Source organism: Diospyros lotus, chromosome 3 (assembly GCF_014633365.1).
Source record: "Diospyros lotus cultivar Yz01 chromosome 3, ASM1463336v1, whole genome shotgun sequence".
Lineage (NCBI taxonomy): Eukaryota > Viridiplantae > Streptophyta > Magnoliopsida > Ericales > Ebenaceae > Diospyros > Diospyros lotus.
In genome coordinates this window covers 3,565,286-3,591,295 of record NC_068340.1, presented here as the reverse complement: position 1 = coordinate 3,591,295, position 26,010 = coordinate 3,565,286, and the positions used below count along the sequence as shown (strand labels likewise).

The 26,010-nt window shown below is 35.1% G+C and overlaps 1 protein-coding gene, 1 long non-coding RNA gene and 1 pseudogene across 2 annotated transcripts; 1 reads left to right on the top strand and 2 right to left on the bottom strand.

Annotated features, from left to right (window-relative positions):
• The first annotated feature begins 258 nt into the window (after positions 1–258).
• LOC127797796 (uncharacterized) lies at positions 259–2,819 on the top strand. Its single transcript, XR_008022284.1, has 3 exons — positions 259–484; positions 1,791–1,917; positions 2,027–2,819. It is a non-coding gene; the product is annotated as an uncharacterized LOC127797796 (long non-coding RNA).
• Positions 2,820–14,853: 12,034 nt separating this feature from the next.
• Positions 14,854–16,062, bottom strand: LOC127796307 (uncharacterized). The gene is made up of 2 exons (XM_052328386.1): positions 15,255–16,062; positions 14,854–15,191 (listed from the first exon to the last, which is right to left on the bottom strand). The coding sequence occupies exons 1-2, from the start codon at positions 16,060–16,062 to the stop codon at positions 15,118–15,120; spliced, it is 882 nt and encodes a 293-aa protein (XP_052184346.1). The 3' UTR covers positions 14,854–15,117.
• Positions 16,063–21,345: 5,283 nt separating this feature from the next.
• Positions 21,346–22,733, bottom strand: LOC127796300 (amino acid transporter AVT1I-like; annotated as a pseudogene).
• Positions 22,734–26,010: the final 3,277 nt, after the last annotated feature.

Below are 26,010 nucleotides of genomic sequence, written 5' to 3'. Positions count from 1 at the left end.
GGCAATAAGGGCTGGCCAGGCACCCCGTGCACTTGGAAGACTCCCCAACATGAAAAATCCAACTAACTCTCCTCAGCCTGTCTTTAAGAAGGTGGTTGGGGAGACTCATTGGACCTCCACACATGAGGCGATCCATCTCCGATTTCATTGACACCCTAATATCATTAAGATCAGGAATAAAAGGGCAAGCAACCAATGTAAAGATCCAAAAAAAAAAAAAAAAAAAAAAAAAAAACTAAATTAATTAAATTAATTAAATTATATATATAATAATTAATTAAAACAAAAAAAAAACAAAAAAATATAAAAAGAAAAGGGGGAGGCGCTCGGCAGCCCCCCCCCAAATCAGAAAATCTCTCTCTCTCTCTCTCTTTTATTTTCTCTTGATTTCCTCTCGGATTATCTTCGATTCCAAGCGATCCGGCCGTTCGATCGTTGATCCGACTTCGCTTTCACCGTTAAAGTGCCCCCGATCTACAAGGAGGTAAGTGTTTTGGCTTCATCCTCTCTGTTTTGCTTGTTGTTTTCGTGAAATGAGGCTTGAGGCGCGATGGGGCTTGTTGGCCGAATGTTTGAGGTTAGATCTACGAAGATCCAACCGTTGGATTTTTGTGATTCTTGGATATGATGGTCGGTTTGCTTAAGAGGGTTGGGTGGCGGTCTTGGATCGCTGGAAATCGCCGGCCACGGTGGCCGGCGACGTTGGCAGTATTTTTTCTCTTTTTGGCCGAAACTTCGACTCTAGATCTACGAAGATCTAGCCGTCCGATCTTTCTCATTTTTGGATATGTTGCTCTCCTTAGTGTTGCGCACCTCGGGGTAGTTTCTGATCGTCGAAAAAATGGCCGGCGGCCGGCGAACGGCGACGGCCAGATTCGCCCCTATTTTCGGCCGAAAATTAAATCTCAGATCTAGTAAGATCTGACCGTCCGATGGGTTTCATTTTAATATATGTTGATATTCGTGGCGAGGGCTTCGTATCGGTATATTGGTCGGCCATTTTTGGCCGGCCGGCGGCGGTCGCCGGCGGTGGCAGTGTGTTGGAAAGAAAAGAAAAAAAAAAAGGAAAAGAAAAAGAAAGAAAAGAAAAGAAAAGAAAAGAAAGGAAAAAGAATAAAAGGAAATAAAAATAAAAAAAAAAAAAATATAAGGAAAAAGGAAATGAGGGCTTTTGGGGTTGGGCATGTCGGGTTAGGTTTTAGCCTAGGATGGCGGGGCCCGATTGGGTTTTAGGATGGCCCAATGTGTTGGGCATGACTGACCCAGTTGTGGCAGCCCTTGGGCTGGCCCACTCGGCTTGTTCTCCCTTGTCGCTTGTCCGGGAACCTAGGATGACTTGGTTAGGTTGGTCCTACTCGGGATATCGATGTCAGTTTAATTTGGGTTCTCTTTAGGTCTCCTAGAATTGGCGATATGATTGGCGAGTCATTTTGTTGATCGGAGTCCTAAGGATGAAGCCCTATTAGACGACTCGAGGCCGAGTAAGACTGACCCTGAGTGCGTTCTAGGCTAGCCTATGATGATGACGTGGGTTTATTTCGAATCCTGATTTCTGATGGATTCCTTTTATCTGAGGCTAGAATATTGCAATTTATTCCTTTTAAACCATTTATTAAATTATTAATTAATTATTAAGTTTTCAAGAAAATTTATCAATTTAGTTATAAATATATATATGTATGTATTTTTGATAAAGGAGGAATTTAGATAAAAAAATATATTATCTATATTAAAAGAAAACTAGTTTATGGGTAAATATATATATATATATATATATTATGATATTGCAGCCTATAAGTGGGTGTGTAGTTCCACTATACACTTACGCGTAGCAAGCAAAGCGAGACATGATGACGTAGTCGATGGCTTAGCTCGACGAATTCCATGACGCCAGATTTGAATATTGCGCGGGCCAAGGTACCAAATAATCGATTTAGGGTGTTAGGCAATGGTTAGGATTTTCGGTAATTTCTTTACGTCGTTATTCTTGTTACCTAAATGTGACACCCCATTCTATTTATTGTAGGCTCAGATTCTCAGGATTTTGTTCGATCTTCTCCCCAGACTCGGACTTGAGTCATCATTTCCCAGGCGAGTAGACAGGATATGTTATGATTACCTTATATTATGCACGTATATACTGTTTTATTCATAAATATTATAACCTTGTATAAATTTTTATATGCATAACTCGTACATGATTTTTATATGCGGATCATAGAAAAATACTCTTAAATGTTTCTAATTTGCATGAAATATTTTCATCCTACTGGGAGAGACATAAACTGAAAGATACCCTAATTGATTTCTTGTTTTGAGAATGTGAATTATTGAATGATATGGTGTATTTTAGGCACCACATGAAATGATAAATGATTATGACTTGTGCATAAATTAGGGTATTATTTGCATTATTATCAGAGGACTATCTAGTAGATTCCCTGGTGACTCACAGCAGGAAAAGATCATGGTACTGTGAGGCTTGGCATGCCAAGGCCATGAGAGACACGGATAGTATGTTTCAGCACTGCTATCACGTGGGCCTTTATGATGATATTGTGTGATGATGATGTATGTGCCGATATATATACTTGTGTGCATGTGTATATAGGCGTTAGGCCAGTTTCTACTAGTGTGTCCTCAGAATCAGTGCATGCATCTCATACAAAAGTATAGGGGACTTGGGTGGTTAGGGAACAACTTATGGGGGTTGTCTTTAAGCACCTATTTTTCCTACACTATGTTTTTCTTTGAAATCTCAAATTATTTAACTTATGGTTTATAATTCCACTGTTTATACTGTTATTACGTTATTATACTCATGATGATCATCCTAGCATTTTATTGTATACTCTTCTAGTGGGCATGACATACCTTATACTCGCGAGTCCACAAGACTCACCTCGTTTTATTAAAAATATTTTCAGGGAATTCTCCTTTTGATTATTGGTCCAGCAGATCTTCTGGTATGATGTCATACCCTCTTTTGATTTCGGATGTATTATAGGATGCTCTGTGGAGACATACCCATATTGTAGAGTCTGATGTTTTGTCTTTATTTTTGTTGGCACATAATTGTGCCAAGGGCCCGAGATACGGGATCGGGTATGTATTATTGACAGCAGTGTGATAGATATTCTTATTTTGTACAGCTGCTGTATATGAAATATTGAGATATTATGTTAGAAGGTGAATTGGTATTTTATTCATGTTCTATATCTTGTCAGTAATATTGTTTTATTCAAATCGAGCTAGAGAAGAGGCTTACTAATCCATTTTGGGGCCGCTGGGCCTAGGGATTAGTGCCGGTCATGACATACCAGATTTCGGGTCGTGACAACCAAGTTCTCGTCTAAACACCACGTGCATGGAGCTGTCCATTCTCCTTAAGTGGTGTAACCATAAACCACTTTGTTTCAAACAAAGCCGCCTTCGACATAGCATTTAAAAATAATCTTAGTTTAACTTCTGACGCTTAATTAAGTGAATAGTGGCACTTAGAAAAAGTAATAATGAGGTCGTAGTTAGATGATTAATTTCACCTATAAGAGTTTTTCTTTATATAGATTGAAGGAGGCGAGAAATTTGGAGTAGTTCTTAAAATTTGTTAAGATTCTCGAGATTTTTTCAAAATTTTCAGATTTGACTGTTATTAGATAGCAAAATCTCTTATTCAAATTTAAATTTAAACTAATTATCTATCAAATCTAACTTGGTTCATCCCAAATTGGGATTCAAAAATTATACTTGACGAAGGCCATGAATATAACATGGGTTGGGTACAAATTCGTGTGCAAAAATTACTTTTTTCTTATTAAATGGGTTGAGTTCAGTGGTGGATCCAAGGGGACTAGATTAGGCTTCAGCTTGTGCCAGCCTCATCTTAGTGCTCACTTGCTCTCTGAATCTGCCCTGGCCGCCTTGCTCCACCGCCATCCCTTCAGTTGTGGAAACCCATTGCCCACCTGCTCTCTGGTTCTACCCCTAGTTTAGTTTAGAGTGCGATTTGGGATACTCTTTGAGTTTAGAGTATGCGGAGTCTAGATGCAACACATGGTCGCATATCAAAGAAGGTATGTGGAATATGGCACATTTTCACAAATTTGAGGTCTACTAAACTTGTAGAGAAGGAAAAACAAAGTTGTGGATGATTTGGCAAAATAGGTTGTCAGTGTTGTTGCATGAATTTTCTATTGGATCTAGCTTTGATTGCTTCATTAGATGTTCTTGCTTGAATGCTTTGATTTAATAAAAAGAATTACTAGTATCATTACATCCTACCAGACATATTATCCATTTTAACTAAAGAGTTGCATGGACATAAATGTATAGTTTTGTTGTAAAATAGATTCTCACACGTTAAAATAAAAAATAATCACTTACTTATAAGTCACAATTTACATTAGACTCACATTAATATAGAATTATTCATTGTTATTGTCCTATTAGAGTTTTAAAAGAGTAATTAAAAGATAGTTGGGTCAATGAGTCTATCCATAATTTAGAGGTGAGCATTTGGCGTTTGATTATTGAATTGATTGAATTGCTTATATTAAATAGATTGAACCTTTTCCAAAAACTAAACTGAACCAACCGAATAGTTGCTCAAATAAAAAAAAATAAAAAATTTGAAAAAAAACCAAAAAATACTTGACTAAAAATAAGTGTTATTCGAGTAAAATTACTCAATTAAATATTATATTACTTTATATTTAAAATTGATTAAAAATAAAAATATTAAAAATTACTCAATTCACAGAGTTAAAATGTATTTATTCAGCTTTATGAATGACTTTGGCAAGAGGGATGGATAAAATATTGGGCATGAAGTGTTTTTGAGTAAAAATGCCCAATGAGAAGCATCAACAAATGGCTTTCCACCATCAACCCAACAAAGAAATTATAATCCAATGAATAATCTAACCAACAACAAACCTCACAACTAATCTCAATGATATATAGCAAGAGCCTTTCTGGGGATACATATATATTAAATTCTCCCATGAGTGATGAGTGTCCTTCCAGCTTCATGTTATATACAATGGGGCATTCACGGGTCACGATTCTTTCTCTTTACATTCCCAACCTACTCATCCTCACACTCTTTCTCCATCTCCTTCTTCAAGTATTCTTTCTCTCTCCTTCCTTTACTGACTGAGTCTTCATCTTCTCTTTTTTTTTTGTGTGTATATATACAACACCTCTTTACATTGCCAACCTACTCACCCTCACACTCTTTCTCCATCTCCTTCTTCAAGTATTCTCTCTCTCCTTCCTTTACTGACTTGAGTCTTCATCTTCTCTTTTCTCTGTGTATATATACACAAACACAAACGCACGCAGATATCAGGTTCATTCCGCTTGTTATGGACCAAAGTTTTGGGTAGTGGGCGACGAAGAATTAATTAATGGACTGTTGTGGTGGCACTAACAGTCCCATTTTTCGGCTATGTCATGGCATTTATAGGCTCATTTTTTAATGTTAGCATCAGTATCTTGTTCCCATGCCTCTGTTACCTGAAGATTTACAGAGCTTCTCGAAGTTTTGGTGCCGAATTGATGCTTATTGGGGCAATCATAGTGATGGGAGCTTCTGTGGTTGTACTATATAGGTACATACACTTCAGTGAGACAAATTATTGAACACCTGCATAGAGTTTGAATCATATACACTTCTGTTTATTGATGTTTTCTTAGTAGCAGGGTTGTTTTTAGAGGGCGATTTGGGATACTCTTTGAGTTTAAACTATGCAGAGTCTATATGCAGCACAAGATCGCATATCAAAGAAGCTCCGTGAATGATGGCACATTTTCACAAATTTGAGGTGTGGCACACAGGAAAATCAAGTTGTGGATTATTTGGAAAAATAGACTGTCACTCTCAGTGTTGTTGTATGAATTTTCTATTGGATCTAGCTTTGATTGCTTCATACGATGTTCATGCTTGAATGCTTTGCATTAATGAAAAGAATTACTAGTATCATTACAACATGATATATTATCCATTTTAACTAAAGAGTTGCATGGACATGAATATATAGTTTTTGTTGGGTCAAAAGTTGCGGGTGAAAAGCTGCTTCAACATTGAAGGAAGAAGAAAGGTGGCTGTAACGTTTGAATAAAATATACAGAGGGAAGAAGAAATTGAAAAAAAAAAAAGGCCAGCCTTTTTGATATTTGTGGAAGAAGAAGCTGGAACTTGAAGAAGCCAAATATAACATTGAGATTGAACGAGGACAAAGAAGAAGAAAGAAGCTAGCAGGTTGAAATTTTATAAGGCCGCCATCACGTAAGGGAGGCCTATAAATTGGCCTCGCTTGCTCCTTTGATGATCATCCAAAGTATTCCATTTTTAGAGAAAAAAATAGAGAATTAGAAATATTAGAGAGTTTTATCTTATTTTCAAGAGATTGTTGTTATCTCCTTGTGATTTAAAAGGAATGTCGTAACTCCTATTATTTTTTTATAATGAATTCTTCTATCATTGCTCGTGATCTTTGCTCTATTTTGTTTGGAGATTTTTCACGTAAAATCTATTTGTTTCATTTTCTTCATTCTTATTATTTTTCTTAAATAATTATTAGTTACAACCCTGCTCTAATCTGATGTTATTTTTATAACAATTTTGTTGTGAAAAAGATTTTCACTCGGTAAAATAAAAAATAATCCCTTATTTATAAATCACAACTTACATTAGAGTCACATCAATATAGAACGAGTGAAAATTGAAGAAAATGAAAATCTTACTCCCAGCCACTAGAGTCACCCCTTATTTTTTTTAAATAATTATTAGTTGCGCACTAGGTAGGAGGCACAATGTATGGTGTCCACAAAGAATCACCCCCACAGGAGGGTGAAACTCCCACACTGTGACTGTTATGACTCTAACTTGCATCATTGGGTGCAATCTGTTAACTGAGAACCAACCGTGCTATACCTGTGGGGGCACCGGTGTAAAAATTCTTGTTTGGTTCCTAGGTGGTCGTCCTTTATGCAATCAAATCAGATGATATGCGGTACTAAAAAAACTTCTTCCCAAAACCTTGATTTCACCTATTAGGGTTTCTCTTTATATAGACTGAAGAGGTGAGAAATTTGGAGTTTGTTAAGATTCTTGAGATTTTTTTCAAAATTCCCAAATTTGATTGTTATTAGATAAGAAAATCTCTTATTTAAATTTAAACTTAAACTAATCCATCAAATCAACTCTGGTCATCCTAAATTGGGATTCAAAAATTATATTTGACAATGGCTATGAATATAACATGGGTTGGGTGCAAATTTGTGTGCAAAAATTACTCTTTCCTTTTTAGAAGGGTTGAGTTTAGAGTCTGATTTACAATACTCTTTGAGTTTAGACTATGCAGAGTCTACATGCAGCACATGGTCGCATATCAAAACAGATAAGTGGATGATGGCACATTTTCACAAATTTGAGGTCTACCAAACCTGAGCTGAAAAAATCAATACCCCCTTGCTTATAAGTCACAATTTATATTAGACTCACATCAATATAGAATTGCCCATCGCGATTGTCTTATTAGAGTTCTAAAAGATTTATTAAAAGAGCATTGGGTTAATGGGTTGATCCATAAATTAGGGGTGAACATTCAGTTAGTTCAATTACTGAATTGACCGAATTGCTTACCACTAAATAGACCGAACCTTTTTTAGAAACCTAACCAAACAGATTGAATAGTTGCTCAATTAAATTATTATGATATGTAAAGCTGTGATCTATTAATGTAAAAGATTTTCTTATGATGTAAAATTTGATAATTAAATTATCACGATATCCAAAGATGGGAGACGATAGTATCGAAGACAAATTAGAAATATTATAAGTATATATAAATGCATCACCGGAATTCAAAAATAAAGAGAGAAAAGGTGAAAATAAGAAGGGAAAAAAAGAAAAATCTTCTACGATGAATCTAACACGAACTACAATCTGAACTATTGAAAGAGAAAGGAAGAGGATAAGAGAACGAGAAGAGAAGAGAAAAGAGGAAGGAGAGGAGAAGGAAAGGTGTAACGCCCCGCTTTCCCGAGCGTGTTATAAATTAGGACAATTCTGGGGCAATAATTTTTTTTTTTTTTTTCAAACTGAATTCTAACTCATATCATACATCGAATCTGTCCCAGAACTTTCAAATATTTTTCTCAAAAGAGAATCATTATACACATCAAATGCAGAAGCAATAATCGAAACCTGATATCTTAACATTGATCATAAATCAATTCTTACATCTTTATTAACCATTAGGATATACATCAACATTTCTCAAAACGTTCAGAATTCAAAGTAGCAGAACTTAAATACATGGGCTACATAACATACATTTCATTCCTCATGTACTTTGCTAAGTGCCATTTCATGCCTCATTTATCCTCGTATATGCTACAATTTTCATCTGGAACGTTTGAATATTCCAGGGGCAAAGACCAAGTTAGATGATGAATCATCTAAGTAAGGGAACAAAGAACATATTTCGTACATGAATGCAATGTCTTACTCATCGTAGGTGTCAACTGCACCCCTCATGCTACCTACCATTTTTGCGCCCATCTCTTTCGAAACTGGGGTGTATGGGTGCACCCTTGGAAAAGTAGCGGTGCCAGTTCGTACTCCCTATGGCTACAATGCGCATGATCAATGATATCAATGTATACATATGCATTTCATAGCATGTCATGTATGCAGTCTACGTGATGGATATATATCCAAGCATGTCAACATGATGAAAACATTTTTGAGAAACATAAATCATTTATAAATCAAGCATTTTTCATAAAACTAAATTCAGTTGGGAAATATCACTTACCTTCTCAAACTTATCGGGCTATCTCGATATCAGTGCCTTACCTTGAAATACGTACATCACCTCGATTTGCGTGCCAATCTCAAAATTTGCACAAGTCACTTCAACTTAAGCCTCAAAGCATCCTAATCACCATAATTATTTAAATAAATATTAAAATATGTTTTTCCATAATTTATTGCCTTTTCTTTAATTTTCTCTCTATTTCTTCCTATTTTTCCTCAATAAATCAAAACTAAATATTTCTAAAATATTTTCTCAAATATTTCACTACAACAATAATATTCTTGAATTTCTAGGGAATTTTACTTATCTTGACTTAGCCTCTCCAGCTTCCTCGATATGCGTGCCATATTCCTGAAACGCGTGTGAGGACAATTTTCTCGACCAAAATCTTTGGAATATTACTAAATCTCCAAATCCTATTTTTCAGGATTTTCTTAACATTTTCCTCTATTTTTTTTCTATTTTCTTTCTATTTTTTTTCTTTCTTTTCTTTTCTTCTCTTTTCTTCTTCTTCCTCCCACATTTTTCTTCTTCTAGCACATAGGGCCTCCACCATGCACGTATGGCTCAGCTCCGCCACCCTTCCTTTCTGCGCTGGCCAGTCACAACGATCGCCTTTGTCGGCCTCCGCTGACCTCCCCGGGGGCTGCGCCGTCGTTGGCAGCCGTTCGCGGCCGCTGATGGCCGTAACTGGTTGTAGCCTTGCTGCAACTGGTTGCGGCTATGGCTGCCATGGTTACACCCCTTGCTTCTCCGACCGCCTCTCGGCCTCCAACAAGCTCTCTCTTCGCTGATGCGCCGCCGCTAGCCTCTGCAACCGGCCTCCCCGTTGCTGCCCTACTCCCTTACTCGTGTTGCCCAGCTTACTGTCGCGGCTGCCATGGCCGCGGCCCACCTTCCTTCCAGCTCTATCTTTCTCTCCCTTGCTTTGATGGTCTTGGCCACAACTCTCATTCTGATCTCCCTTGCTGCTTCTCAATCGGCTCAGATGCATCCTAATTTATAGCCTCCAATGCCTTGGCCGCTACTCCATTGTACATCATATTAATTGCTTCATTACCCACTCCATACCTCTTACAGACTCTTTCCTCAATTTACGCTGCCATAATCTTCCATTTTCCAGCCAAAATCTCGGCCATTAAAGCTTCACAGAAGCTTCGCAAAGCCAGCTTGCACACACGCATGTTGCATATATATATATATATTTATATAAGTATTATATAATACACCAACATATAAGAGAAATTACACTTTTAATTCCCATAATTCATCTAATATTACTTGGGTAATTCCCTTATTGCAATTATGTCCTTAAACCTCAAATTAATTTGCATTATAATACCGAAAACACAAAATTAATAACTTCAAAGTTGCTCGATAATGTCAATTTTACCCTAGTGTCCTTACTGGGTTATCGTTTAATCCCGAAATCACTGAAGGGTTGTTCATTACGAAAAATCGTAGGCCCCCTAGGATTTCATTGATTTTTCAGGAGTCCCCTACGACAATTCAGTTTTGTAGCCTAAATGACAGCTGCATTTTAGTTGTACCGAAAATTATTCCTGATCTAATTTCTTTCAATACCATAAATCTTAACTCGGAACGCTCATCAAGATCATATTATTTTCCTTAGACAATTTCACTCTGAGGCATTCCCTGCAGTTGATTCGGTACTTATAATTGCTATCAAGCCTATTTTTCGATATTCTAAACTTATCGAAATTACGTGACAAACTCATACAAACATGGGGTATTACAAAAGGCCTGATCAAAATGATGTCTTTTTAATTAGTCTAGACTGTACAACAAATTACAATCTGGACTGATTCTAGGTATTTTATTTTAGGCATATATATATATATATATAAATTCAAATTGCATATTTAGTAACATAATACGCTAAATTTGGAATGTTTGGGTTCTTAATTGATATGTCATGATGCAAAATTAAAATTAATTAATAATAATAATAATAATAAATAAATAAATAAATAAAAATAAAGAAGCTAAGGGAACTCGAAAAATCGGGTCACCCAGAAACCCATTACAGGGCCATTCTCATCCCCCTAAAACAGTTAAACTGCCAGACAATTTCTCTGTATGCATAGAGGGGTGGTCCCACGCAATGCCCAAATTGGATAAACTTCGATATTTGAAAATTCCTTCGAAGATACTGTAGAAAGATATACATCATCTATAAAAAATTTTAATCAAAATAAAACTTCGCTATAAAAGGAATAAGTATTATCTATAAAGGATTTTAATCTTGATAAGATATCAGAATATTTGGATAAAAATCATCGGTAAAAATTCTAATTTTAAGAGATTTAAGATTGCTTCTTTCTCCTTTATAAATAAGTAGGCGTTCATTGTAAAAATTGTAAGTTTCTAATACTCTGGGAATATATATAACCTCAAGTCTTCATTATCATTAGTATTTGAATTAAGTATTGGAATATTTGTGTGGAGATTTTTTTATGCCCTCTAACTATTCTCTTCCTTGCAAACTTAGACGACTTAACGATGGCGTTTTCAAACACTAAATTTATTTTTGTGTTCGAGCGAGCGAGAACAGTAATAATATTACAAAGAAAATGTAACAACATCCTCATTTAATGTAAAAGATTTTCTTATGATTGTAAAATTTGACAATTAAATTATTATGACATCCAAAGATGGAAACGATTTTACTTTTATTGTTATATTCGAATGGCAACAACAAAAATATCATAAGCAAAATGTAATAATGACATCTATTAATGTAAAAGATTTTTTTATGATATAAAATTTGATAATTAAATTATTATGATATGCAAAGATGGGAATCGGTTGAAACAAACACACATGCTGCACGCAGATACCAGGTTGATTTTGGGTAGTGGGCGTCGAAACCTACATTTTCTCTTCATCAGTAAGGGAAGGATTTATATAATAAATTAAAGAATTTTAAAATTAATCATTCTAAATTTGGTTTACCTTTGTTAGAATTAGTGAGGCTGCAGAAGGAAAAACAGGGCAGAAAACAAAGCTCAGAAGAAGGAACTTCTCTTAGAGATATTTAATCAAATAGGTGGTGGGCATAAAACCAGTTAATCTGGAGAAATCTGCTCTATAATTTCAGCAACCCAAATTGCCTGTAAATAGGCATTACAATACGTAAAGACCGGATATTGTGGCACAACTACAACTACGTGAAGACCGGATATTGTGGCACAACTACAACTGCATTTTGATTGAACTAAAAAACAGAAAAATACGAAACCACCTACTTTAACTAAACAGAAAACATGGAAAATAAATAAATAAATACCAACTCAGCAAATGTTGAATCAGTCTTCAACACTCCCCTTTGATTCAAAGTTGCAAACTCCAAGTTGTTCTCTGAAGAACTCATGGTTTGCTTGCGGAAGCGACTTTGTGAAAATATCTGCAAGTTGCTCATTTGTATCACAAGCTTTCAAAGTAATTTCTCCAATAGATACGAGACTTCGAATATAGTGATAACGGATGTCAATGTGCTTGGTCCTTCTGTGAAATACTGGGTTTCTTGTCATTGCAATAGTTGATCTATTGTCACAAAAGATCTCCGTTGCACCAATTTGTTTCTGATTGAAATCTACAAGAAGTCTCCTTAGCCAAACTGCTTGACAAGCTGAAGAAGTTGCTGCAATATACTCAGCTTCTGAAGTTGATAAGGCCACCACTTCCTGCTTCTTTGAACACCATGAAATAGCTCCAGAACCAAGATTAAACAAGAAACCTGATGTGCTTTTTCTATCATCAATGCTATCTGCCCAATCACTATCCGTAAAGCCAATTAATTTGAAACTTGATACTTTACAATACCAAATTCCATGTTCCACTGTTCCTGCAATATATCTCAATATTCTCTTTGCAGCCCCAAGGTGAAGCTTGCTTGGATTAAGCATAAATCTAGACACAACTCCAACAGAGAAAGTAATATCTGGCCTTGTATGAGACAAATAGTTTAAGCCACCAACAAGACTTCTAAAATATGTTGCACTTGCCATTTCAGCACTATCATCACGACACAACTTCTCATTAACATTCATGGGTGTGGCAGCAACTTTACAATTCACCATATTAAACCTTTTCAAAAGATCCATTGCATATTTTCTTTGTGAAATAAATATCCCATCAACTCCTTGTTTCACCTCAAGACCAAGAAAATAATGCAATAACCCCAAATCAGACATCTCAAACTTCTTAATCATGCAATCTTTAAATCCAGCAACAATATACTCATTTGAACCCATATAAATCATATCATCAACGTAAAGGCATACCACTAAAAAATCATTTTTACCTTCTCTCTTTAGATAAAGAGTGGGCTCATTATTACTTCTTTTAAAACCATTCTCCTGGAAATAAGAATCGATTTTGAAGTACCATGCCCGCGGTGCTTGCTTTAAGCCATAGAGCGCCTTTTTTAACTTGTAAACTTTTTCTTCTTTGCCATTAACTACAAAACCTTCAGGCTGTGAAACATAAACTTCCTCTTCCAAGTCACCGTTCAAAAAAGCAGATTTAACATCAAATTGGTATACTGGCCAATTTAATTAAGCAGCTAAGGCCAAAAAGGTTCTCACCGTTTCAAAGCGAGCAACAGGAGAAAATGTTTCTTCAAAATTGATACCTTGCTGTTGAGAATAACCCTTTACTACCAGCCTTGCCTTGTGTTTTTGGATGCTCCCATCTGCATGATACTTGGTTCTGAACACCCATTTGAGCCCAATAGCTTTCTTTCCTTCCGGCAAGTCCACCAAATCCCAGGTCAGATTTTTCTGAATAGCTAACAGCTCATCTTCCATAGCTTTGCACCATTGGTTTTCTTTTGCAGCTTCTTCAAAACAAATAGGATCAGAAACAAGCAAAGCAAAGGTACAAGAATCATAAACTTCCTGTAAGGATCTAAATTTCCTTGGAGGAGTATCATTTGACAAGCTTGAAGATGAATCATTGCTTGTAGGTGCTGATAGAGTGCTACTGCCAGGTGTAGAGAAACCAGAAATTGTTGGTGTTGGATCCTGCGATGATGCAACATTGTCTTCCAACACTTGAATTTGTTGCTGCTCATTTTTTTCACTCCAAACCCATCTTGCATCTTCATTAAATACTACGTCCCTGCTGATGGTAATTTTACCACTGATTGGATTATATAGCTTATATGCTTTGGATTGAGAACAATAACCAACAAAGATATATTTCTCAGATTTTTCATCAAATTTTCGAGAATGAGTTTTAACCAAAGCATAAGCTATACAACCAAAAACTCTTAAGTGGCTTACTGTTGGCCTTCTACCTGTCCAAGCCTCAAATGGTGTTTGATTTCGAACAGCTCTTGTTGGGGACAAATTGAGAAGGTACACCGCTGTTGCAACAGCTTCTGCCCAAAAATAAATAGGAAGACCTTTTGCTTGCATCATGCTTCTGGCCAGCTCCACTACCGTTCGGTTTTTTCTTTCAGCTACACCGTTTTGTTCTGGTGTATATGGTGCTGTAAGCTCCCTGCAGATTCCGTTTTCCTCACAAAAAACATTAAAATCAGTTGAAACAAATTCACCTCCTCTATCTGTTCGTAGTGTCTTTATTAAAAGACCACTTCTTCTTTCCACAAATGCTTTGAACTTCCTGAACCTGTCAAAAGCTTCAGACTTGATTTCAAGAAAGTAAACCCAACTCATGCGGCTGTAATCATCTGTGAACAACAAAAAATATCGACTACCACCAAGAGATTCAATGTTTATAGGCCCACACAAATCTGCATGCACTAACTCAAGACATTTAGAGGCTCTCCAAGCTTTTCCTACAGGAAAAGGCCTTTTACTTTGCTTTCCATAAACACATCCTTCACAAAAGCCAAGACTCTCAAGTTTCGGTAATCCAAAAACCATTTCCTTTTGACTCAACAACTTCAACCCATTAATATTCAAGTGCCCATAACGTAGATGCCACAATCTAGTCTCACTGTCACCATTAGCAACCATAGCACAATTCTCAACCATTGAAACTTCTAATGGAAACATTTTATTGTTAGCCATTGGAACTTTAGTAATGATTTGCCCAGTTTTTTTATCTCTAATATCACAACACCCATCATCAAACAAAATTGAATATCCACTAGTCATTAATTGCCCAATGCTAAGTAAATTATGAGATAAACTAGGGACAAGCAACACATCTTGTAAAATCTTGGCATTACCTTGACTGGTTGAAATGCTAACGGTACCTTTGCCTTCAACCTGAATCTTCTTGTTGTCTCCTAGTGTCACCTCTGATTTTCTGGATTCATCAAGCTCCTTAAATAATGACCTTGTCCCAGACATATGATTGGAACAACCACTGTCCAAAAACCAAACATCGTTAGACTTCTCTTTTTCACAAAAAAGGCCATAAATAGCTTACTTTCTTCCTCTGCTTTCTCTGCAAAACTAGCTTGATTATTCTCATCCTTCTGCTTTTGCCAGCAATAAGCTTTTTTGTGACCAGGTTTCTTGTAGTAGTGACATTGAAAGGTCCTATTCTGCCTTTCTTCATTGGAAGCTTCTCTTCCTCGACCTCTTCCTTGGCCCCTACCATTACCTCTTCCACGAAAACCACCTCTGCCACGACCACGACTTGGAGTTTTTTCCATCTTTTCCTTCTGAATAGACTCCCCCTTCACTTGAAATGCTTTTTCCTCACTCTTTTCTGTTGACCTATTGATCCTTGCTTCATGAGCTTGTAAAGATCCCATCAATTCATCAAGAGAGAAAGTAGACAAATCTTTTGACTCTTCAATGGCAGCAACAACATGATCAAATTTTGGAGTTAAACTCCTCAATACTTTTGCAACTACAGTTGCATCAGTAATTTCCTCTCCATAGGTTTTCATTTGGTTGATAATAGCAGATACTCTAAAAAGGAAATCTTGCACTGATTCCCCACTTTTCATATTTAAAGTCTCAAAATCACGGCGAAGTGATTGAAGTTTCACAGTAAGTACCTTTTTGGAGCCTTGAAAGGACTGCTGCAATATAGTCCAAGCCTCCCTTGCCGTAGTTGCTGCTGCAATTTTTGAGAAGACAGTCTCATGAACTGCTTGTTGAATGAAAAATAACGCCTTGGAATCCTTTTTCTTGTTTTCTTTCAGCCGACCTTCATCTTTGTCCTTGTCATGGTACCCACTCTCTACGAAATCCCAAAGGTCTTGAGATATGAAGAGAGTCTTCATTTTGATGCTCCAAAATTCATAACTTCCATCCACCCTTGAAGACTGGAATCAACGGCTGAGAAAAGCTCACAGCACTGCCGTTTGCTGCCATGCGTGCTACTACGCCCAGTTCTCGAAGGAACGTGGCTCTGATACCACAATGTTAGAATTAGTGAGGCTGCAGAAGGAAAAACAGGGCAGAAAACAAAGCTCAGAAGAAGGAACTTCTCTTAGAGATATTTAATCAAATAGGTGGTGGACACAAAACCAGTTAATCTGGAGAAATCTGCTCTATAATTTCAGCAACCCAAATTGCCTGTAAATAGGCATTACAATACGTAAAGACCGGATATTGTGGCACAACTACAACTACGTGAAGACCGGATATTGTGGCACAACTACAACTGCATTTTGATTGAACTAAAAAACAGAAAAATACGAAACCACCTACTTCAACTAAACAGAAAACATGGAAAATAAATAAATAAATACCAACTCAGCAAATGTTGAATCAGTCTTCAACAACCTTATCATTTCATTTCATATTGCAATACATATTATCATATTATTTTTATTAGCTTTAATAATTTTCTGTAAATTTCTTTGAATTGAATGCATACACTAAAAAGATCAAAACTTTTTCTATTATTCCAAAACTTGATTTCTTCACTCTTTGCTGAGTATAGAAATCAAAAAGGGCTTATCATATCCACTAAAAATAATGTAATAAATTCTCATAGCAAACTCAAATCGAAGGGAGGGCAAATTTTACTTTTGGGAAAGTGATTTTTTTTTCGTATTTCATGTCTTACTTGAAATTTTTTTTCAGAATTTTCTTATTAATTTGTTATTATTGTTGTTTCATTTTAAGTTTTGTATATATTCTCTATAATTTTCATACTTGTAATATCCCTAATTAACATTAGTTGTGCACGAAGACAGTCTAAAAAAGGGATTGCATTTTTCGCTTAATCCTTTTGGTTTAGAATTTCTGCACAGTTACAACATGGTCCCTGCACAACTCATCCAAATGGCTGGGCTCAGTTTGGTGGGTTTCTTTGTTCTGTGTTAGAAGACAGGGGTGGCTCCTAATTTGTCTTTGTTCAATTGTTTCTTTCGTTTACCATCAGGGCATGGGGTGATCTGAGATCATTTTCGGATGCTATGCCGAAAGCGGTTTTGTTCGAAACAAAGTGGTTTATGCATGGTTACACCGCCTTAGGGAGAATGGGTTGCTCCATGCTCGTGGTGTTTGGATGAGAACTTGATCGCTTGCCCATTTATTCCCAATCTTAAGGATATCAGGGCGTCAATGAAATCGGATGGACCGCCTCATGCTTGGAGGTCCAATGAGCCTCCCCGGCCACCTTTTTAAAGAGAGGTTGAGGATAGCTAGCTAGATTTTCCATGTTGGGGAGTCTTCCAAGCTCACAGGGGTGCCTGCCCAGCCCTTGTTGTCCGGACAACCCTGTGAGGTTCGAGACCTTGAGGAAAGAGAGGCAATCCCTACTCTCATCTGCTTTATTTTCTCTCCAAACTTTTCTTCTTTGAGTTTTTTTTCCCTTTGTAATTAATAAAAAAAAATTCACCTAAACAAAGGTAAGGATTTGTTGCCACTACAAAAAAAATACTTTTTCTCTCCAAACTTTTCTTCTTTGAGTTTTTTTTCCCTTTGTAATTAATAAAAAAAAATTCACCTAAACAAAGGTAAGGATTTGTTGCCACTACAAAAAAAATACTTTTTATCGATGGAATTTAGCGACAGGTTAGCGACTGAATAGCCGTTGCTAAATTTTTGCGACGGATTAGCAATAGTTTATTCCGTCGCTAAGTTTTTTTAATATTTTTTTTAATTTAGCGACGAAATTAGAAACTAAAAGACCCGTCGATAAATAATTATTAGTATTTTTAAAATTTAGCAATGGATACGTTGCTAATTTTTAATTTGAAATTTTCATTAAATTTGTTAATTTAGCGAAGAAATTATTCCATCGCTAAAAGAAAATAAAATTAAAACTTAAATGAAAATAATTTAGCGACAAAACATTTTCTTTGCTAAATGGGAAAAAATTTAAATTAAAATTAAAATCTTTTAGCAATGGAATAATTCTGTCACTAAAAGAAAATAAAATTAAAATTTAATTTAAAATAATTTAGCTACGGAATAATTCCGTCCTTAAATGGGAATAAATTTAAATCAAAATTAAAATCTTTTAGGGACGGAATAATTTCATCACTAAAAGAAAATAAAATTAAAATTGAATTTAAAATAATTTAGTGACGGAATAATTCCATCACTAAATGAAAAAATTAAATTAAAATTTAATTTAAAATAATTTAGCGATGGAACAAATCTGTCACTAAATTAAAAAAATTTTAAATTAAAATTTAAATCTTTTAGCAATGAAATTCTTCAATCGCTAAAATTAAAAAAATTATAAATAAGATTAAAAGTTTTTGTGATCCAATTATTCCGTTGCTAAAATGTGAAATTCATAAAATATATAAATTAAATTTAAAATTTCATTTGACAAAGAAAATTTTCATATTTAAATGTAGAATTTATAAAAATTCAAAATTAGTGACAAAATATTTCATCTTTAAGTTACAAAATTAATTAAAAAATAAAATTACAAATTAAAATCAAAATAGAGATTGAATTTTTGGCAGCTAATACAATAATTTATAAAACTTTCATTTGAATTAGCAATAAAATAAAATTAATAAATATTAAAATTAAAATTAATATCCGTCTAAATTAACAACAGAATATTTTATCTACATTCGAATACAAGACAAACAAAGAAGTTCATATCCGTTTGAATTAAAGGGAAAAGCTAAACAAAAAAAAATTATTCGAATATAAGACAAATATATGTAAAACATATCCAGATATAAGACAAAGAATAAAACATATCTAGATATAAAAAACAAACATATATTTGCATATTCGAATATCATGTAAGGTACTCGATCATTGTTTATTTGTACAAAAAATATTAGTACAAATAAATTTACAAAATTTATTAGTAATTCTCACATACCTTTTTTCTTTTTGGAATATATAGGAGCAAAACAATCAATTTATTAATATTGAAAAACCTAAAGGAGTCTTCCAATGTATCATTGATCGTGAAATATCAATTGCTTGTTGAATCTTGTGAATTGCGAGAAAATAGGATACTCTAAATTTGAAATTTTATTTATTATTTATATATTATTTTATGTTTATTATTTAGTATAAAATATATTTTTCTCTATATACATATTATTTAGATTTTATGATTATTTTTTAAAATATTCAATTTTTTAAAATTTTTCTTAAAAAAATTCAAACAACCTAAATAGCGATGGGCAAACAGTGTTTAGCAACGAGCATCTCTCGTCCATGTTTAGCGACGGGAGATACCCATATCTAACCCCCCTTTCTCGGTTGCGACCTCCTTGAATTTTCTCTCATTCTCTTTGAAGTTTTATGCCCCTATATAAATCCCCTCCCCTCCCCCTCTACACTCTTTGTCTTCCTTCTCTTCCCTCTCTCCTCGCCCCCTCTGCACTCCCAGCCTCACTTTCAAAGTTTTGTTTATGTTTTTTCTTCTGTTGTAGAGTCTTCATTTAGAAGATACGAGCATCACCAAAATTTATAAGGTATTTTTTTTTCTCTATGCATTATATTTTTAGTATTTTATTATTTTAACTTTTAAATACATCTTTGAATATTTTTTAGATGAAAAATATCCAAATTAGTTATAGATTGCATCGTTTTTTCTTTGTGCATTATAGTTTGTTTTAGCTGTTAGTTATTTTTTAATGATTAATTGTTAATTTTAATTTCTCTGTTATTTATATTTATTGTATGTTTATTTTACATTTATATTATTGTATATTCTGTATATATTATTGTGTATTGTGTATATATTATTGATGATTTAAACGACAAATAATTTGAAAATGCTTATTAAAAATAAGAAATTATTATGTCAATTTTTTTCTATGAAATATTAATTTTATATAAAAAATAAAATAAATATACAATTTATTTGTAAAAAATGTTTTTAAGTAGTTATTTATTAAATAAATTATAATAATTATTAATAAAAAGATTAATATTTGTATTTAATTAGTTTTCATTTGTATTTTAAAATAAGAAGTACAAATATAATGTTATAAATATAGTAAATACAATTTTAAAATTAGAAATACAAATATAATGATATAAATATTGTTGGTGAGTTAGTTATTTTATTTAATTAAAATAAATTATTAATTATTAAAAAAATTATTTATATATATTTATATTAAATAAATATAAAAATTTACGTTTAAATTTTAATTTATATAATTTATATATTTTATTATTATTATTTTATTTACATTTAAATTTTTTTAATTTATTTTTTTAATTAGCGACGGAAAGATCCCGCCGCTAATTAGCAACAGACCAATCCCGTAGCTGAAACCATTCGTTACTAAATTCCGTCGCTAAAATTTAACGACGTCAATTTAGCGACAAAATCTATTAGTCACTAAAAAATTTAATAACGGAATTTTTAGTTTTATATAATCACTGATTTTTCGGTCACTAAAAGCTGAATTTTTTGTAGTGTGCAACATCGGGAGCTTGGGAGAGGATGGAACAACTGATGAGGTAGAAGAAGTTCTTGTGACAAATTTTAGCTTCCATGCGACAAGTTATGGAGCACGGATAAAAACCAGGCAGGCATATATAGTACTAAATTAAATAGGGAAAACCATTTAACATTTAATAGCTTCTATTTGTTTGAGTAGAAGTTGAGTTAATAGCTTCTATTAGACTCATTGCAGTAGCAAACCCTTTCATCGACCAGTTCTATTGCAATAGTGATAAGCCCTGCATAAATCAAGTGAATAACTACAAATTTTCTTGCTCAATCAACACATTGGTTAATTTCTATATTGCGAATTGTCAAATGCTAATTAATTAACATGCACTGTTTTCTCTTTGAAGACTGCGGCTGTGCAAATTAGCAATGTAGCATTCACTGGATTTCGTGGAACATCAGTCACAGATGATGCCATTGATCTTAGTTGCAGCGAAACTGTTGCGTGCACCCACATCGTGTTTTATAACGTTAACATAACTGCGGTGAACCTGGACGAAACCCTTTGCTCTTCCTTCCTGAACGCTCATGGAACATCTACGTTGACAAGCCCTGAAGTGGGTTGTTTATCATTGTGTAAATTAAACAGATAATTTGCTTTGCTCTGCTGATTACCTTGTTTTGTTAATTAATGTTTTGGAAATAAGTTATTTAGTACAACATATCATCTGCTACAATTGTAACAGATGATATTGACGCTAACAATAAAAAATGAGCCTATAAAAGACATGACATAGCCGAAAAAAGGGACTGCTAGTGCCACCACAACAGTGCTGATCACCAAGCCTGTTTTGAGAAGCAAGCTGATCAATCTGCTGTTTTGGAGCGGAAGTCTCTCTTCAAGGGCTGTGACGGCGAAACAATTAGAGCATACTTTGTTATTAGATTGATTAGTGTGGACTAGATTGCTATTTTTGGGCTAAGATTGTTTACTGGAAGGTTTAGTGTCACATGAGACATCAAATCTTGCCCATACATTAGGTATCCAATAACCACCATTGATCCATAAGTGATGGTGCTTACTAGGAAGCAAATGCACAAAACGTGCTTTGACAAACAATTCAACAAAATGTTATGAACTTATGATGCATTTTTGGGTTTAAAAAAAATACAGGGAACAATTATGGTTGTGAATTCAAGCAACCTGGGGAAATTGGCTTCTTTCCTTCATTGAGTTGCGGAGAGTGGGCAAAACAGCATGGCCACCGTAGCAAAAGGCGTACATGCTTATGGTAGTAGGCAGCCAGTCCATTTCCAGAGGACCCCATTCTCATGAAATCCCGCACCATCAGCAGCACTAACCCAGGCAACACAGCCAACCAGAACCACATAGGCCAACACCCCTTCAGAAGAGAGGTAAGTCAGCAGGACCAAGCTCCTCAGCCACACCGTCGGCAATATGGCAAGTGCAGTGTGCAAGACAAACCCTTGCTTTCCTCCAACCTTGAGGCCACCAAAGTGGATATTTGTGTCTGGAAACAGCTTGTTCAGATTATCCCCTTCCAGAATCAAGAACTCGACCGCCACCGGGAAGAGCTCAAGGTACATGATGGTGTATACCAACGTTCTTCCCTTGGCTCCAAAGGCCAGCCCTCCAATGTCTGGGTATGTTGGATGTGTGGATCTAGTTCCATACATAGGTGAAGCAGCAGCCCAGTGTAGCAACACAGGATTGCTACTAGGAAGAGAAGCATTATGCTCATCCATCCTCCTTGAGAAAGTGCATATGAAATTGAAAGTAAGCCAACTCCTGAAAATGCAGATCGATCGATGATGATGATACCGACGAAATGTCAAGTCAGTTATATATATATATATATATAAACATACACATATATAGAGTTTAGTCACCAAAAATTTGGCTTCATAATAAGCGGAGAGAGAGAGAGAGCGCAATTATGATAAGAGAGAGAGCACGCGCGCAACAAAGAGAGAGAAAATGAAACCCGAAAGGGTGTTGATTCCATTGAAGCAAGTTCGGACGAACGCCGTGCCTCTGGGCGGCGGCTGACTTTGGCTCGCCAATGTTAGCTCTCTGTCACGGGAGTCCATTAATTATTTTTTAATTTATTAAATAAATCATTCCCTTACTAAATGTAGGTTTCGTGGCCATTTTCCCTTACTGATGTAGATAGCGCACTTGTGTGCGCGCGCCATTTTCCAGGTCATGGAAAATGTAAAATGTGTGAGATTACTTCTAATTAATTTGTTTTTTCAATCTTAAATGGAACTTTTTCTAATAAATTATCTGTAATAGTGCAGTCTCCATTTGGTGTAAATGGAGACTGCACTATTACAGATAATTTATTAGAAAAAGTTCCATTTAAGATTGAAAAAACAAATTACAAGTAATCTAACACATTTTCCATGACCTGGAAAATAGCGCGCATACAAGCGCGCTATCTACATCAATAAGAGAAAATGGCGACGAAACCTACATTTAGTAAGGGAAGAATTTATTTAATAAATTAAAGAATTAAATAATGGACTCCCGTGACGGAGAGGGAACGTTGGCAAGCCAATGTCAGCTGCCGCAAGAGGCACCGCGTTCGTTCGAACTTGCTTCAATGGAATCAATACCCTTTCCGGTCTCTTTCTCTCTCTGTGTGTCGCGCGCTCTCCCTCTCTCTCCTCTTATTGTGGAGCCAAAGTTTTGGTGACTAAACTCTATATATGTGTATGTTTATATATATAGATGCCACTGATTTGACATTTGGTCGGCATCATCATCGATCTGCATTTTCAGGAGTTGGCTTACTTTCAATTTCGCTTCTCTTCCTAGCAGCAATCCTGTGTTGCTACCCCGGTCTGCTGCTTCACCGAGAAAAAGAAGATGAAGACTTATAGGAAGGAGATGGAGAGAGAGCGTGAGGGTGAGAGGAGATGGGGAGAGAAAGCGTGAGGGTGAGTAGGAAGGAGATGGAGAGAAAGCGTGAGGGTGAGTAGGAAGGAGCGAAAGAGAATACTTCAACTGATTGCCATTTTTGAGTTCATTCGAAGAGCGTGAGTGTGAGTAGGAAGGAGACAAAAAGAATACTTTAACTGAAATGAGATATTTTGAACCTTATTTCTCTCTTCAACAAACACTGATAAAGTAACAAATGACAGTTTAAATTAAGAAGTGCAAAAATCAGCACCATTTTCATACAATTGATTGCATAAATGGACGACCACCTACGAACCAAACAAGCATTTATATACACTGGTTGGGCCTTGTTTGGAACCTTGCTTCTGGGCAGTCAGTCTCGTTTTTCCTTTGTCTGACCATTCTTATTTTTGAATGCATGTGATCAATAATTCATATTCACCCAAATGATTACGTAAAAACGGGTTGGAGTATTGCAGAAGTGGGTAGATGTAAAGACGACCAGTTCGGTGGATGCATTATATATAAGTAAAAATGCCAAACAAAATCAATTTAATGGGATTCCAATGAAGATGGAATATGTGCATGGCCAAAAGCATACTCAGAAAGGCCTATTTCAAAAGTATTCCAATGAATATGGTTTGAGTAAAATTATGATTAAACTGAAATAAAGAAATTGAACTGGTCGAAATTGGTGGTTCGATTCATTTCAGTTTAATTTGAAGACTGGTTTAGTTCAGTTTTAAATTTGAGTTTTTTGGTTTAGTTCGGTCTCTTTATTAAAAAATCAAAATAATCAAATCAATCGAAATATTATTTTTACTCTAATAACAAATTTTTTTAATCAAGTAATACATTTTTTAATCGATTAATATTTCTAAACTGAAATCTACTTACAAAGGTTAATCAAGTAGAAGTATGTTGTTCTTGATGGAGTAATATTCATTTTACTTGAGTAACCCTTGTTTTTAGTCTAGTATTTTTTTTTTTTTGCTAATTTTTAATTTTTTGATTTTTTCAATTTGAACAACTATTCGATCAGTTTTGTTTGATTTCTGGAAAAGTTTCTGTAATACCCTAAGACATCCTGAATAATAATTACAATTTTGGTATTTAGACCTAGAGAAATTATTGGAATTTTAAGTGTTAGCGGTAAGTTTAATAGGGTAAGATATATTTATTTGTACTATAATTAAATTTATACATTGCATATAGTTTAAAAATGGTTAAAAAAATAAATACCAGAAATTATTGGGATTTGTTTTAGTGATATAGGTATATTATAATATAGTTGTACGCATATATATTTTATATGTATATGTATGTATAAGTGGATATTAAAAAAAAAAAATCAGAAAATCTGGAGCAGGCGCGCGGCCATGCTCTGGCTGCGCCTGCAATCGAGTACAGGGGAGAGGGGGGCTTTAATGAAGAAATGGTCGTCGGAGTGGCCTTCCAAGACGCGTGGCGCTTGTGATAGGACAACTCGCGGTGAGTTTCGACTATAAATAGCCGCGTTCGAGCAGCCTTCTTCATCAAAATTTTTTACTTCATAGATTGGGCATTTGGGGTAGCGTTTGAGAGTTTTGGGAGTGGGGTTTTGGTCCTTGCATCGTGGGCAATGTTTCTAGAGCGTTTGGTAGCCAACGGAGCAGTAGAGAAGGAGAATCGAGCTTGTCAGAAAATTGCGCAAGCCGCCGGAGCCGCGCCTTCGATCGCGAAATTTAGGTACTTCTTGTTGGTTTTTCAAAGTTTTAAGGCTATTTTTGGGTTCAAGAGGTCAAAAATAGGGGGGGTGAGAGAACTTTTTCAAAGCTCGGAGAAGCTAGAGCATCGCCGGCGGCGAAGCAACCGCCGGAGAAGACGCACCAGTCGAGCGCGTAGCTGCACGCGCCTGCGAGTGGGAAGAAGGCGCGTGGCTTGCATGCGCCCGACAGGAAAATTAAAGAAAAGAAAAAAATAAAAGAAAAGGAAAAAAGAAAAAAAAAATAGAGAAAATTTTGCAAAAATTTCCAGAAAATCAATCTAGAATTTCGTTTATGTCTTATTTTGTGAAAAGTTTTCTGGAAAATGCTAAATTAATTATTTATTTAAGTAATTTTGTTATTATGAAAATAAGGAAAAAATAGGAATTTAATTTGAAAAATTTCAAGAAAATTCTAGAAGGCTAAAAATATTATTTAATAAATATTAGTAAAGAGAAATTGAGTTATATGAAAGTTTAGATAATTATTATGAAATTTTGAGGAAATAAGACTTAGAAAATAAAGAGAAATTGTAGGAATTATGAGAAAATAGTGAATTAATAAATTTAATGTCTTAGAAATCCTTGGGGCTCGAGGATTGGGAAATAGCTCGCTCAACACGTTTATGGAGGTCATCACGCTTAACGAGGCAGTTTAGTTGTGTAAAGTAAGTGTACTGTTACAAGTTAGTACAGTATAAATGTTTGTGTTTAAACGG

Bases quoted from the DNA above. Each gene is read 5' to 3' on its own strand.
- LOC127796307 (XM_052328386.1), bottom strand. From the start codon at position 16,062: ATGAAGACTCTCTTCATATCTCAAGACCTTTGGGATTTCGTAGAGAGT. The intron at 15,192-15,254 runs GTAAGCTATTTA...GTTTTTGGACAG, and splicing joins AGAGAAAGCAGAGGAAGAAA to TGGTTGTTCCAATCATATGT.